General features: G+C 31.0%; 1 protein-coding gene across 10 annotated transcripts in view; it reads right to left on the reverse strand.

The window, feature by feature from the left end:
* Positions 1-16,413, reverse strand: part of LOC129916399 (neurexin-1) — a 124,828-nt gene that overhangs the window by 69,864 nt on the left and 38,551 nt on the right. For all 10 annotated transcript variants that reach the window (XM_055996306.1, XM_055996307.1, XM_055996311.1 and 7 more), the window contains 2 exons: positions 10,342-10,475; positions 4,896-5,040 (listed from right to left, as the gene is read on the reverse strand). In XM_055996306.1, coding sequence (XP_055852281.1) covers positions 4,896-5,040; positions 10,342-10,475 — 279 coding nt within the window. The remainder of the gene's footprint in view (positions 1-4,895; positions 5,041-10,341; positions 10,476-16,413) is intronic.

The following is a 16,413-nucleotide window of genomic DNA, read 5'->3' on the forward strand; positions in this document are numbered from 1 at the left end:
ATCACTTTTTCAAGATTTATGGGATAAAAACCCCATGTGTAAACAATAGTTTTATATACATCATTCAAAAGGTCTGGAAATCTTCTTTCCAAAAACATATAACATACATATTGAGAGTTGTTAGAAAAATGACTGAGATATTGATGAATTACATCGTTAGGTCTGTAAAAATGGTTTTTTGTATATAAAAACAAAATGGAGGGTTCCAAAAATATAACAAAAATATTTTTATGCATTATTCGACCATACGAACAGCCTACACTATGTAATTCGTCGGGTGTATTTTCAGTGTCGCACCGTGTTATAAACAGGGAATCAAAATACGAGTTCCATGCAGACATTGTTAGAAATATCTCAAGAACTGCTTAACGCTAAATAAAGCACCTAACAGTTACAGCAACATAATTTTTTTAATATGAACATGTTTATGTTTCCTACATAAAAAAAGTTACGTATACGCAACAGTGACCTGACCAGTCTTTAGATAAGAGATATTTTTGGAAATCCATCTTCACGCTTTAAAAAAATAATATCTATTGGAAGTTGGTACATCATCCAACACATCCAAACAATGTTTTTATTAAATGTTTAATCTTTAACCCTCTGTAGGCGCACATCTTTTTTGTGACGTGATAGGCACACGGGTGCGAATTTGGTTTATACTTTTTCATGTCTCTAGAAATTTTTTCGGTCACAATATTTTATAGAGAATCAAGTATGAAATTGATGTAGAATATTCCGAGGAATTCGAATATTGTATTCACAATTCCGAAAAAAAAATATTTTCACCCTTATAAAGAGACTTTTTTGTGACCACTTTTTTGAAAAATCGTAATTTTTTTATTTTTGTCCTGCCAAATTCGCACCCGTGTGCCGACAGAGGGTTAATGGTAATGTCAAATTTGTTTGGTTTTGTTTAGTTAAATAAGCTTTGTTTTCTTGATACTCGTAAGCCTAAAATCAAAATTTGATATTTTTGTATTTAGTTTTATTTTTACGCTATTAGTGAGGGTATATAATCCAATAATCCGTCAATAATTTCCTTAAATTTGAACTAAGACTTTTAGAAAATACATAAATAATAAAAGAAAGCGCGTAGAATGGGTTCAGAATTTTTTCATAAGAACTGTATATGCTTGAAAAGAAATTTTTTTTATATTAATTCTTAAAACCTTAATGACGAGTGAGGTGATGATGTCATTATAATAACATTTTTCTATTTATGTAAAGGAAACTTTTTTGAATGTAACAAGAGTTACCATGGAACTGTCCGTATGCAATTTAATTTCATGAATAATAATAATAAAATTTTAGATTTTTTTAAAAATCTTCTTTCGAGTTTAAAGATTGCCAAAATTTGGTAGGTATTTTAAAATATAATAGAAAAATTGTATTTCAGTTAATAATATCTGGCATCGCTTTCTATGTTTAAAAAATTTGGTTGGTAAAGTTTTCATACATCGAATTTTAATTATTTATTTTCTATTAAAAGTTGAAAAACAAAATAGGCATGATTTACTTGAAGTTGTAAAATTACACGGCAACGAAAATAGAGCAGGAAGCAAACTTTACTTTTCTAAAGGATTTTTGTGTGCTGAGTCCGAATCCGAAGTCAAAATTTCACTAGCACTTCACGTTTTCGAAATACTTGAATATTAACAGGTCAAAAACGCGTTTTTTTTTAGTACATTTGACGTCAAATTACATTACCGTTAAGTTATTTTTTTTCCAAAACTACTTATGCAATCTCGAAACGCCATATTAAAACGTCCTTAAGTTACTTATTTTTTTTTTCAAAATTATTTTTTTTTCTCGAAGATATTGAAAAAAGAAATTTATGATAAATATCTCCAAATCTTGCTTGTTTTTTCCAAAGTAATGAATGGTTTTTGAACCAAATTCCAGTTTGCGTCTTCTGTTTTTGACTTAAAAAAAGCAACATATTACGGGAAAATATACATATTTTTGACTAAACATCAAAAAGAACTAAACTGAAAATTAGTTTTTGGGAGTTTATAGCGAAAATAGTGATGAGTGTAGCTCAAAAACTAGACGTGATAGAATAAATCTGTAAACAGTTTTAAATTCAGCACACTAAAGTTAATTAAAATCAACTTACAAAGTTCTTGCTCCCGCCTTTTTTTTTATTTTTTGCCGACCAGTGTTATTTGAAATCATTTAAAATCAAAAGCTTCTTGAAAATCACTTTGGTAGAAAGTAGGTTCAGATTTTGCCTCCTTTATTACTAAGCACTTTCGATTCCGCAACATTAAAATCATCTAAATGAGCAACATCAACTCAAATAGGTATTTATTTGTTTGAGTTTCGAAAATTACTGGTGTATGACAAATTGTGCAACCATAGAAAGTTTCAATAATTCATTTGAGCAATACCTAATAACTGCAGCACTTCACATTTACTCAAATCACAATACCATTTAATTGATTAAGTTGTTCGCTAAATAGATTCTTTATCATAAACAACTTTCACATCCTTATCTGTAAATACTGAAGAACCTTTGATAAATTTTACAACAAAGCAAGACTTTACTAAAAGTTCTTCTGATCCCTCCCTATTATACCTGGTTTGCATTAATATGATTTCCATTGATTATACCGATTAAAAAAAGAACAAAAACAAAAAAACTCTTCTACTTTCAACACTCATATAATGAAAACCGATGAAAGCATTTGTTTCAAAAAGATTTCACATGACTGATTCCTGAGTAATAAGTCAAAGTATTGACTCGCGGCATGTTTCACAAAAAAATTTAAAAAAAAAATATAAAAAACTATAAAAGAAAAAGAAAAAAAAAAAAAGAAAAAAGAAAATTCATTTGACTTTCGAACTTTTCTCTGCATTTTCTCTTGCCGCCGCTGCACACACATCAATTTACACTAACTCACACGTTTTACTATCCACACAACACAACACGTCATGATCCTGCATCGGAAAATAAATTTTGCAGCCTTCCTGAGAGAAATAAAGGAATTTCCTTGAACTATATCGATTGATTGAAATGAAAAAAAAAAAAAAATAAGAGCGATGCACATGACATGATGCCGATTGGATTGAAGAAAAATAAAGTGAAATCGAAAATAAAAAAAAACTTCTATGCCTCATCTTTTACTCGCAACTGCTTAAGCTGAAGTGGAGTTTTATTTTTATTTTTTTTTTCTCATCCGCAAATTATTTATTCACCAATGAACATGCAGTGCATATATATAAAAATAATCGAAAATCGATTTACGATGATTTTTTTTTTTTTTTCAATTGAAGAATTTTCGCTAATTGGCAATTAGATAGAAGACGAACTATACAAACAACAAAATTAAAACCTGCACCTACTAAACTCAACCCAGTTTAGCACATCGAAATGAGGCAAGGGGAGGGTATTTATCTATAAAGGGTATCTACGAAGCCAAAGGGTATAGGTGGGTATAGATAGAGTATCTGATGGTTTTGCATAATTTTATCTACTTAATTGACAAAACTCCTCTTGGGCTGTTAATTACACGACGGCATCAGTAGGTACAAGTATTATCTGCTGGTGTGAAAGTCCTATCGGGGGTATAATTTATACACTCCGACGCAACTGATTAGAACGACCCTTCTATTTACACAAAATTATTATTATACCTCGACAATAATGTCCTTTGAATTCTTTCTTCAAAAAAAGTAAAATCGGTTTACGGACGATAATTTTACGTGAAAACGTGATAAGAAAACAGGTTGAGTGCTTTTGTTAAAAGAAAATTATCTAAAAATTATTTATTTGTCAACTTTCTTGTAAAAAAAGCCTATTGTTTCAGCTCAAAATATTCATATCAACCATGTCTGTTTAATCCAATCAATTCATCAAAAAAAAGCAAAAAAATCAATCTTTTTCATCTTCTTACACTATTAAATCTATTTTTTTATATGACAACCTATAATAAATTGTATATCATCTGAAAGCTTATTATATCACCTTTTATATGATGCTTCAATCATATTTCTACGATGCCTACAAAAAAATGTAAGAATTTTTTAAAGCCAACCATGTCGAAATTTCAAACTGAGAATACGGTACTTCCCACACTCTTTGGTGGCGTTTATTTTTAATTTTGAATTGAAATTTATGCGGCACCGCTTAAAATTTCAAATGGAACGGGAGAAAATGGCGTCACTTTTTTGTGGATGCTGCCATGGTTCATTTATAAGACGTTATCACGTCCAAAATATGTATCAAAATTTATCTAATCAAATGGACCGCAGTGTATACAAACTTAAGGGTTAGCACACAAAAGCAATTGGCAAGTGCAACACTAAGATATAACTACATATTATAGTCAAAGGGGTTAATAAGATTGCGGGTGAACGCATCTATTGATTTTCGCATCATGTTCCATTTCCTGGTTAAGCTGAAACTGACCCAAAAAGGGTTAAATACCCTCTCTTCTCTCTCAATCGTGTCTCAAACCACCCTCTATAATATTTATATATGTATGTATTTTATTTCTCTATGTGTCTGATGGCGATGGGTAGCAAAAGCAAGTTGCATGAGACTTTGCTCTAGTTTTAGGTCATCATCATTTATTACATTTTGTGTTGTGGCTTCTTTTTGGTTATCTTTTATATAGCCCAGCAGTCAGCACAGTGACCTTTGATTTGATTTATGATGGAAAATTTGATAATTTTATTCCAGAAATACAAAAAAAAAAAAATGAATTGCATGTTGTTTGTTTTTTGTATTGGGAAATATGAGACCCTGGATTAGTTTATCTATCAAAAAAAAGGTTTTAGATTGAGGGGGTACAGTTTTTATTTTCTTTTTGTTTTTCTTTTTGGAAAATCAGTTAACCTACTCTATTTTTATGGTATTGGAGAAATAAAAAAATTTATATAAAAATTACCTTAATATCTCGGGCTTGTTTCATTTCTTGTCGCCTGGTGACTACTCCTGGTTGATCGGCATACACCAAATTACGAATGGAACCCCGAAATCTTGGCTCAAAGATCACACTTGGTAGAGCAAGAAGAGCCAGTTTTGAGTTGTACCTGAAAATTAAAAATTAAGAGTGAACAAATGCATACAATAACTTTTGAACAAAAAATACAAAAATCATACAAAAAACAGACATTAATAAGTCCTTTTATGAAAATCAAATAAGTCAATGTACAAAGCTATATAACACAAAAGCACGATATTCTTGTCAAATGCTAGTTAAACTAATACAAAAATACAACACTTTCGATAGCAAAAAACAGTACACTTCTCTGTTTAAGATTCTATAAGACTTCTTGTAAGGCTTTATTTAGAACCAATTTTCTAATAGAAGTTTTTAACTTCTTCACCTGCTCGAAGTCTAACAAATATTCATAATCTTATTCAGCACTATTAAAAAAAAAAAATTAGTAGCATTAGGGTGTTGGGAAAATTAAGGATATAAATACATGAAAGGGTAAGAAGTGATGGGTGTAAAAAATTGTGCTTTTTACGATTTCCTGCAAAAGTAGACTCACTATCGTAAAAATTAAATACAAATGTTGTAGATAACATTAGTCTGCAAGGAAATCCTCCTTTAATAAAAACTATACTTTTCTAAAGGATTTTTGTATGCTGATTCCGAATCCGAAGTCAGAATTGATCTAGCACGTCACGTTTCTTAGATATTAGAAAATCTCAAAAACCCATTTTTTTGCTGTTTTCGAAGAAATATTTTGGCATAATGTAATATTTTTCAACTAAAATTGTTACGGTTTATAAAAGAACTTATTTTTTTCTTTCAAATTCAGTTTCAATCTTCTCAATATCTCTTTTCTTCTCCGAGATATCTTAATTTAAGTAAGTTTTTTTTTAATCCCTAGAACAAAATTATACTTTTCTAATGGACTTTAGTGTGCTGATTTTGAATCCGAACTCAAAAAATTTCGGTCAGTTCTGGTTTGTGAGATATAGTAGTTTTTATTTAGATTTTCTAAGAAAAAACTTGATTTTGTGATACTTTAATGCGAATATCTTAAAATCTTCACGTGATAGAATTTTTTTGACTTCGGACTCAGCACATCAAAAACTATAAGAAAAGTATACTTTTGTTTCTAGGAGAAACAAATCTGAAGCTTTACAAGGCAGTTTATCGAATGGTTTATTACAAATAAGATATTTCTAAATAGATAAATAGTATATAAAATTACAAAACGCGTAAAAATTGTGTTTAATGTATTTTATTATGGTTTTCTTCACATATTGAGCGTTGATATTTTACATTTTCCTTAATTAAGGTGTTTTTGTTCATGTTGGATTTACTAAAAAGTAAAGGATTTCGATATTTCTGCTTTTTTTATAAATCAGTATTTTAAAATATGAGAAAATATTACCTAATGTAAAAGGACATATTTGGTGTCAATAGGCCATATTACGAGAAATAAGTCCTCCAAATTTGAGCTCAATGCTACAAATAGTTTTAATTTTGCACGAGTTCAAATAAATCTAAAAGGTTGATTTTTTAGAAACTACCCACATTTTTCAAAAATCATTTCTACAAAAATGGTACCTGATAGAATTTTTCTGAAACCAGATTTAGATTGAGGAAAGTTTAATCTTTCTTAATATCAAAAAAAAATATTTGAAGGAGAAAAAAGAAGTTAAATTTTGCAGACCAGTGTAATTAAAACGCCTACAACTTTAACTCAAATTCTTTTTAATGCAACCTCAAAAATAGTGTGGAAAATGAAATTTTTACGATTTTCGGTTTTTTATTTTTATCTTTCACAAGAATATTTGATAAAGGAAATCATGGAGGTACAAATTTTGAGTTCCAGGACTTTCTTAAATCAAACCTTTAAAAAATTAAAGATTTTTCTCATTTTTTTTTCATCAAGACTACTAATTGCAAAATAACAAATAATAAAAAAAATACAATAATGGTCTTAAAAACTGTTAAAAATCTTCGAAACGGTTAAAGCAATCGATTTAATAGTAAGACCTTTTTTTTTTAAATGTTTAAGCCCTACAAGAATATATCTTGATAATTTGATAATAATGAATACTCTATGTAGTATAAAATTTTGAAAAATTAAAAAATTTCTCATAATATATTTTATCTTTGACCTCGGATATCTTTTTCAAAAAGTTACCTATGAAACCTTTTCTGGTGGGTAATTCCAACAAGAATATGCCTTTTCCGTTTGATTACTATAATTTTTCAATTTGTTATAAAATTAAGCATACAAAATAAATTTTCAATGATTTTCTCAAACTTTTAGACGGTTTGGGGTCGAAATTTTGTCTATGCCCAAATTCTGTATTACAAAATTCTATATTTTAAAATTTCTGTAAATTCAAAATTCTGTTAATTCAAAATTTTGTAATCTAAAAATAGAATTCCAAAAAGCAGAATAATGATTTGCAGAATTTTGAAAACAGAATTTTGGATTTACAGAATTTTGAAACTCAGTATAATAGAAAAGCAGAATAATGGAATACATACAGAATTTTTTTTTTATTCAGATACAGAATTTTGGTTAGGTATACAGAATTTTGGAATACAGAATAACGACCCGTTCCCTTTCAAAATTGTTCACCTAAGCTGAGTTTCAATTGTAGTTAGATGATATAATAAATATTTCATCACTCTAATAAAAGAAGTAAAGACCTTATAATTTCCCTAAACAAAACTCAATGGCTGACGCTAGTTGAGCTTTCCGGAGCAGGTGCTCTAGAGGCCTTTATATCTATATATACATAGGTAGGTACACTGCCGCTCATCTGAATAGGTTCACATTTTAGTTCATCTTACTTTTAGCCTGTCTTGGTATTTAATGCAATGGCACATCTTTTTTATATATGTAACGAGAGAACATCTTTATGCGCTTAGTTTAGGAGAAAAAAAATTGTCTTGGGGCCTACCGTTCTTCTCACACGGTAGCTAGACCAAATCTAGTCAAAAAATCAAGCATATTTTTTGGCTCATCTGAATAGGTTCAAAAGCAAAAAATGTTAATAAATGATGAGTTGCATGGGTCTGTTTGACTCAAAATTGTGTCTGTAAATAAATCTGATTGTGTATAACCTGTAAGGATGAAAACGGGTCGTGAAAAAATCTTTAGGCGCGGAAAAAATGGGGAAAATAAAAGAAGTCTTTGAATCAGCCCGAAACCAACGATGCATTTGGACAAAAACAAACGCAAGTTAAAATTTAGTAAGCAGTTATTTGCGCAATATCCAAGGGTATAGAAACAACATTAAAAGTCGATGCAACGTAGTCACAACATGGCCCGATAGATGTGCAATGATCACAACAGCATGACTTTGCGCTAAAAATTAAGCCGAAAACCGGTATAAAATGCAGTTTAACGACGGCAAAACGGGTTGTCAGAAGTGGGAAACATTTAAGAAGAACAATACTTCGCAAAAATTACCACTTTACAAACCACGAAAAGAAACTCGCCTACAATAAAAAAAAAAAAAAAATATGTCGTGAAAGTCGAATTTGCAACCGGTGATTTTTCAAAAAAAAAAATTAATTTGGTGGGCGCTGAGGGGTAAATTCCTATTTTTATGACCTTCGTAGAGAGAAGCATTATTTTAATGTGTTTAGATAACTGTGAAGGCAGTGTCATTAAGTGCAAAGCTATTTCCTTCTACTAAATTTTCGATCTGCAATTTGTAACACAGTTTTTTTTTTACTATTGTCGGCGAGTTTCTTTCCGTGGTTTATAAAGTGGTAATTTTTGCGAAGATTTGTTCTTCTCAAATGTTAACCACTTCTAACAACCCGTTTTGTTGTCGTTAAACTGCATTTTATACCGGTTTTCAGCTTAGTTTTTAGACCGAAGTCATGCTGTTGTGATCGTTGCACATCTATCGGCCCATGTTGTGACTGAGTTGCATCGACTTTTAATGTTGTATCTATACCCTTGGATATTGCGCAAATAACTGCTTACTAAATTTTAACTTGCGTTTGTTTTTGTCCAAATGCATCGTTGGTTTCGGGCTGATTCAAAGACTTCTTTTATTTTCCCCATTTTTTCCGCGCCTAAAGATTTTTTCACGACCCGTTTTCATCCTTACAGGTTATACACAATCAGATTTATTTACAGACACAATTTTGAGTCAAACAGACCCATGCAACTCATCATTTATTAACATTTTTTGCTTTTGAACCTATTCAGATGAGCCAAAAAATATGCTTGATTTTTTGACTAGATTTGGTCTAGCTACCGTGTGAGAAGAACGGTAGGCCCCAAGACAATTTTTTTTCTCCTAAACTAAGCGCATAAAGATGTTCTCTCGTTACATATATAAAAAAGATGTGCCATTGCATTAAATACCAAGACAGGCTAAAAGTAAGATGAACTAAAATGTGAACCTATTCAGATGAGCGGCAGTGTACCTACCTTAAAGTACTAATAATTTTTTTTTTTTCAATACAAAAATCTTTGTTGCTGGTCATAAAAGGACACAGATTTTCATATTCAAAATGACATCAAATTTGGCTGAGATCTGGTAGTTTGATTATCTATGAAATTGAGTCACTATTCAAAAGTGAATGAAAAGGTTGTTCAATTCTTGTAGTGGGATAAGTACCCATGAAATAGTTAAAAACAGCAATGCTTCTTGATTTGTTAGGAGCACTTTCAAATTCTTTTTATATTGAAAGATTTACAAAATTAAATAAATAGAAACAGCCAGTAGCTGTGTGCATTGATGAAAACATCCTGACTCCAAGTATTAAAACATATCTCAAAAAATCGTTTAATATCAAATGTAATCTTTTAAATCCTTTTCAACAGAAATTCTTTTACTATTCATTCAAGTTTTTCTGAAATTGAACTTTAAATCTTTTTATTTAAATTTCATTTGTGCTTGCGTAATCTTTCTCTCTCCCAAAGATTTCTACATAAATTCGAAATAAAAAATCCCATTTCATCCATTTTGAAAATGGACAATGTCCTAAATCTCTTATAAAATGCATTCCCCAGTTGGCATTTGGCAAAATGTCATCATAATCAAACACAAGAAAGAAAATATACTGCATCAGCATCAGAGGATTCGTATTTCACAAAAAAAAAATCTACAATGAGTTTTTTTCTGTTCAAACTGGACTCATTGAAATGTAAAAATCCACAAATCAACCTAAAACCCAAATCCTCAACGTTATACCTACTAAAGAGCTCTCTTTTCTCTCTCTCATATTATTATCAAAAAGCTACGCAAAACCATATATAATACATTCCCCGTAATTCATTTAATCCCCACATTGAAAAGGGGTATTATTTTTCATTTTAATAAAAGAACACAAAAAAAACAAAAAAAACTGTTAACAGATCTAATAATTTGTTGAAGTGTAAACTTACCAGTTTGGCATTCCCCCAACATACACATCCGAATTTGTTGCAAACTTGCCAAATTGAAATTCCTTGCCCCTGGACGAACGGCTTTGGGAGACCCCATCAACCACCAGAGTAGTTTGTTCATCGTTTCGTAGTACCTGTAAAAAAAAATAAAAATAAAAAAGGATTTAGTGTGTGCAAGCCTATATACAACGAGACTTTTTTTTGAATAATAAAATGTTTGTACATCAAATTTGTTTTGCAAAAAAATTCATAAAAAGATACCCCCACCTCCCCTACATCTATTCAATAAAAAAAAGACAAAAAAAAGTGGGAGCCAAGTGACGCCCGCCCGCTTTTAAATGCATTTTGATGCTGCTACTATGCAATAAATTCATTGCCTAACGGTTCCATGGGCATAATGGCAAACAATCACAAAGCAATGATGAGCCTTAAAGCCCGATGTTGTTATATTCAAATCATGTGTAGAGTAGAGCCTTTTGTAAGGATTTTAGTCATATATTGCGACTCAAAGGATTTCGCAGAATATATCATTTTGTTGCTTTTTTTTTTTTTAGTTTGCAAGTTCTTCACAGTCTCAGTTGCATTTTGCAACAGCCTCCTTTACCACCCCTTTTTTATGGCAATAAATACAAACTGGGTATAAACTGGGTATACTGCTGCCGTTGGCTGGATAAGTGTGTCAACGCTACATTTTCGCGGCCTACTTGGCATTCTATAGTGAAGTCGAATCTCCTCAATCCGAATCCCAATAGAATCCGTATATTCGTTCGTATTCGGTTTTTGAGTTTTTCAGTTTTCATTAATCTTTAAACTAACCCCTTGCCAGGGCCCTTTGCCCTGTAGCCGCTCAGAGAGACTATTGACTTTAAGAACCAAACCAAACCATACCGAAACAGAACCAAAACCGAACCGAAAATAAATACACTCGTGACGAATGTGCAGCAGTGTTTTCAGTGTGCACACTCTTTTCTGTGTTCTGCTGCTGTGTATAAGTTTGAAATTGAAAACTTTATGAGGTTTTCGAAAAGTTGAAAGTTGGCCTACAAAATAAGCAACTTTCTTGCCGATGATGATGATGATGATGATGATGATGATGATGATGATGCCGTTTGCTTGTTTCGTTTTGCTTTGGCTTTGGCGTGATGTCGGCGCGAGAGAGTTGATGGGAGTTGGGTTGAGAGTCGGGACAGTTTATCGTTTATGTTTGATGTTGGAATTGTGTGGATTGAGGATGAATGTACACCAAGATGACGTATCGATTGAATTGCTCGCAATGATGACTGTCAGAACTCAGACGTCAAGTAGTTTTTTGATTGTCAGATGGGAAATGAACGATGAATTACTGATGCGTGGGAAATTATTTATTCAGTGAAATGTATGTGTTTGTGTGTATTTGGCTTTGTTGGAGTTTTAATTTTAATTTTGTTTTTACAAATTTAATTAAATATGACTGGATTTTAAATTAATGGAAAAGGATTTTTTTTCCTTAATTCATAAAGGGAATATTGGAGAGTTGAAAAAATTACCTGGGAACCTTGTTAAATATTATCTTTTTTATATATTAAATAAGCTCTTTTCTGATAATCTTCAGCTTAAACAACTGATAGAAGCAGAAAAAGACTTTAAATTTTGAGGAAAGCAACTTTGTTGTTGTCTATGATAGAGTGAGTAAAATGGTGCAAGATGTATGAAATAAAGTAAAAATGTTCAAATTCAAACGAAATAAGTTCATCTACAAAAAGAGGTTGTCTGTAAAGCTGGTTTACGGACGATGATATTACGTGATAACGACGCGTCGTCAGAAAACAGGTTGTGTGCTTTTGTTTAAAATGAGTCAATTGAAGCGTTTACTTATTTCAAACAATCATAATTTACATGAAAAAGCTAAAAAAACAATCATTTTCATTAAAAAAAGCAAAAAAAAAAACATGAATTTTTATCTTCTCACGTCATTAGTTCCATTTTTTTCCCTAACAACCTATGCAAAATTTTATACCATCTGAAAGCTTATTGTCTTAGCTCATAATATATATATCGATCAGATATATGAGACATCTACAAAAAGAGCTAGAATTTTTCGATCAAATTTCATTAAAAAAAGCAAAAAAAAAAAACATTTATTTTTATGTTCTCAGGCTATGGAATCAATTTCTTTGTTTGACAACCTATAAAAAATATATACCATATGAAAGCTTATTATTTCACCTTTCATATGACGTATCATTCTCATTTCAATGCCTACAAGAGAAGTTAGAATTTTTTAAAGTCAACCATGTTGAATTTCTGAATGACAACCACACTGGTGACTGTTAGGAGGGCAACAGATCTTCACTGGTATTTTGAGGTTTTTCGCAAGTTTCTTGATTTAACATTGTGTAGCTTGTAGTTAGTCTATCGTTATGTGTGATATACCCAATGAAACGTAATTGTATCAGAATCTTGTAAAAGTTTAATAAAATTTGGGAGCGGGTCATAATTCTGCTTGTCAAAATTCTGTACGACAAAATTCTTTGGGGTCAAAATACTGTAATACCATAATTCTGTACGTCATTATACTGTAAATACAAAATTCTGTACGTCAAAATACTGTATGAACAAAATACTGACATGCAAAATTCTGTTTTGTAAAATTGTATATCAAAATTCTGTAAAAATGCTGTAAAAAAATATCATTTTGATAATATAAAAAAGTGCGCGCGCACTTATTTACAGCATTTTATATTTTTTTACAGCATTTTTACAGAATTTTGATTTACAGAATTTTGATGTACAGAATTTTGAAATACAGTATTTTGACCAACCAGAATTTTGCTATACAGAATTTTGACTTTCAGAATTTTGTTCCTACAGCATTTTGCACATACAGAATTTTGACATACAGTATTTTGGCATACAGTATTTTGAATACAGAATTTTGCAACATACAGAATTTCGACCCCAACCCATAAAATTTCTATCTGCTCTTGGTCAAAAGTTATAACCTGTTGAATTCTAAAATTTTATTTTACCGTTATCTCAAAATTTTGTTTACGAAAATGATTGAAACTTCGCACACTTTTAGTTGTGGTCATGATCTATCATTACTCCATATACTTTATTCCCGTATCTATTCAAGAAAAAAAGATAAAAATAAAAAACGATGCAAATCAGTCAAAAACAGTCAAAAAACGTGTTTTTTAAAAACTTTTTTCTTCCGTTACTCAGTTAAAAATTCACTAAACGATATCAACATGCATAAGGCCAAAACCTACATGTCCTATAAGTTTGAGATTTTTTGAACGCTCCAAAAAAAAGCTAAAAATCAAAAACTACCCAAAAATACCCTTAAAAAACAAGGTGTTTTTCAAAAATTCATATTTTGAAATGCAGAGTGTTGGAAAAAAATCCGTATGAGACGCTTAATTTTTTCCCCTCATATTTAACCTGGTACCTTTAGAATTTCAAAAAAAATTTTCCCCACCCAAAATCATCATTTTGTCATAGCCCCAACACGTGTACAACGTTCAAACAAAACGTTATAGCTTAGTTTCAGAATTTTTTAGAATTTTTTTTTAAATACAGTTATTCTTAAATTAGTCTCATCTATCTAAAGCAAAAAAAAATTATTTCTTTACAACTTTGCGTTTAGATTTCAGCCCAAATTTCATCTTTCCGTTTTACCCCTGTTTACCCTATTAAATGACGGAATTTTTAAAAATCCTTCATTTGGATTAAGCTTTAGGTTATTATCTTTCAAATAAGCTATAGAAGATTTTTGTATCTCTAATAGTTTATTTTGAATTGAAATTTTTGCCGCAAACTTTATGCCGCGAGAGTGTAACGTTAGAAAATGGCGTCACTTTTTTGTGGTGGCTGCCATGGTTCATCAATTTATAAGACGTAATCACGCCAAAAAGCTATAACCTTACCTTCTTGTTTATAATATAAGATGCCTTCTATGAATTTTGTTTGCCAATATGACCTGCGCTAGATTGTCCACTTGTTTAACAAACCTGTTTTCAAAGTAACAGAGTTGGTTTTTTAGGATCTTTGGATAATCCCAGAGCAGGTGTTTAATGGTTTTTATCTTTTCCACGTCCTTAGAAGTTCCTACAGACATAGGGTACTTCACGACTTGCTTCACCAAGTATGTACTAGGCTTTAGGGTGTTTTTTTAAGGCGACCATCGATTTTTGTCAATTGCTAGATATGAAAGAATCTAAGCTTATTATCACGAGAAATATCAATAAAAAAGATTCAATTTTGAGAATTGTTTTAAAGGAAATTGAATGCTCTACAACTTTGTCATATAAAATTTTGTTGTAGAATTACCCATTTCTGAAATAACACCGAAATAAAACCGAAAAAACGAAAAACAGTCATGAAAAATTGGTATTTCATAACCTGTTCAGTCTCACTGGTGGAAGTTACAGTAAAGTCACCTATGACGCTTTTATAGAACGTTTCGTTTTGATTCATTGAGGTACCATAAAATTAAGCGAAGCTATATAAATTAAAAAAAAAGATTCCACTAAAAATTAAGTGTATTTTGTATGGGATGAAATTCAAATGGCGAGTGCTAAATCTTAAAAAACAAGCACCCTAATGTACATACATTACATATCAAGGGGCACGGTAGTGCCCAGCCAAGTTCTCTAGCAACTTTGGCACTACACCCTTATTTACAGGAAACAACTCAGGCCATTTTCGACCCCCCTCTAACTTCCACACCAAAGATGCTAGAAATTTCAAACTCGCTACATTTATTGAGCTTGTCAAAACCAAACTCCTCACAAAATTTCAGCCTTTTACGATGAGTAGTTTCTGAGATATAGGGCTTCAAAAATCGCAAAAACCGTAACTGACTGACTGACTGACTGACTCACTCACTCACTGACAGATCATCAAAATTATGGAGAACTTCCCGTTAACGTAGAAACTTGAAATTTTACACGGTGATAGGGCTTGTGATGTATACAAAGGGAAAAATCGAAAATTTGAGATTTTCAATTCAGGGGGCGTGGCATCCGCCCATTTCCGCTGAATTTTCATTAAATAAAATAGAGCACTTCTGATTGTCGTAGAATCTTGAAATTTGGTAGAATGGTAGAGCTGGTAGTTTATACAAAGGAAAAAATTTAAAATTTGAGAATTTCAGCCAGGGGGCGTGGCAACCGCCCATTTTCACTGAATTTTCATCAAACAGAGATTTTCAATTCTACAGCCATACCTTGCAAAAAGTAGTGAAATCACAACAAAAACATTACTGTTAAAAAAGGAGCCAAGTTCTCCCATGTTTAAATTATGCTGGCACAAAAAGTACTGAGATGTAAAAGTGTACCAAGTTCTAAAGTTTTGGTTCAAATTCGTATCAATAAAATTTTGATTGTTTACTTGGCAATTTTTGAAATAACTTTAAAAATCGGTAATTAAAAGAAAAATTGTCAAGAGAACAATCAAAATTTTATTGATACGAATTTGAACCCAAACTTTAGAACTTGGTACACTTTTACATCTCAGTACTTTTTGTGCCAGCATAATTTCAACATAGGAGAACTTGGCTCCTTTTTTAACAGTAATGTTTTTGTTGTGATATAATATATCTCAATTTAATTCAGCATTAAAAAATAACTGTTTAGAAGATAATCGTATTCAAATCGCAAATGCATACTTGTCATAAGAAAACTATTGAAATCAGTGGGCATTGGTTTTGATACGAATATCTTCTTAGCGGTTAAAGCAATTAATTTGCTGCCAAGGAACTTTTTATAGAACGTTTAATTCCCTACAAGAAAACATCTTGCTAATTTGAAAATATTGAATTTTCAGTGAATTAGAAAATTTTGAAATTGAAAATTGATTTTTTAATTTTTTTCTCGATTTAAATCGTGAATAACTTCTTCAAAACTCAATTTAGGGAAAATTACTATGAGACCTTTTTTGTAGAGAATTAAATTTCCTAAGAATCTTTCGAGGTTTTATTTTTCTATTCACTTATTTGCTCATCACAAAATTCCAAAGTGAAACAGGCAAATTGAAAAAACACTTCGATTTAAAAAGCTTAATTACTCGAATACGGCTCGTCTGACGAAA

The sequence above is a fragment of the Episyrphus balteatus genome, chromosome 3, assembly GCF_945859705.1.
Source record: "Episyrphus balteatus chromosome 3, idEpiBalt1.1, whole genome shotgun sequence".
NCBI lineage: Eukaryota > Metazoa > Arthropoda > Insecta > Diptera > Syrphidae > Episyrphus > Episyrphus balteatus.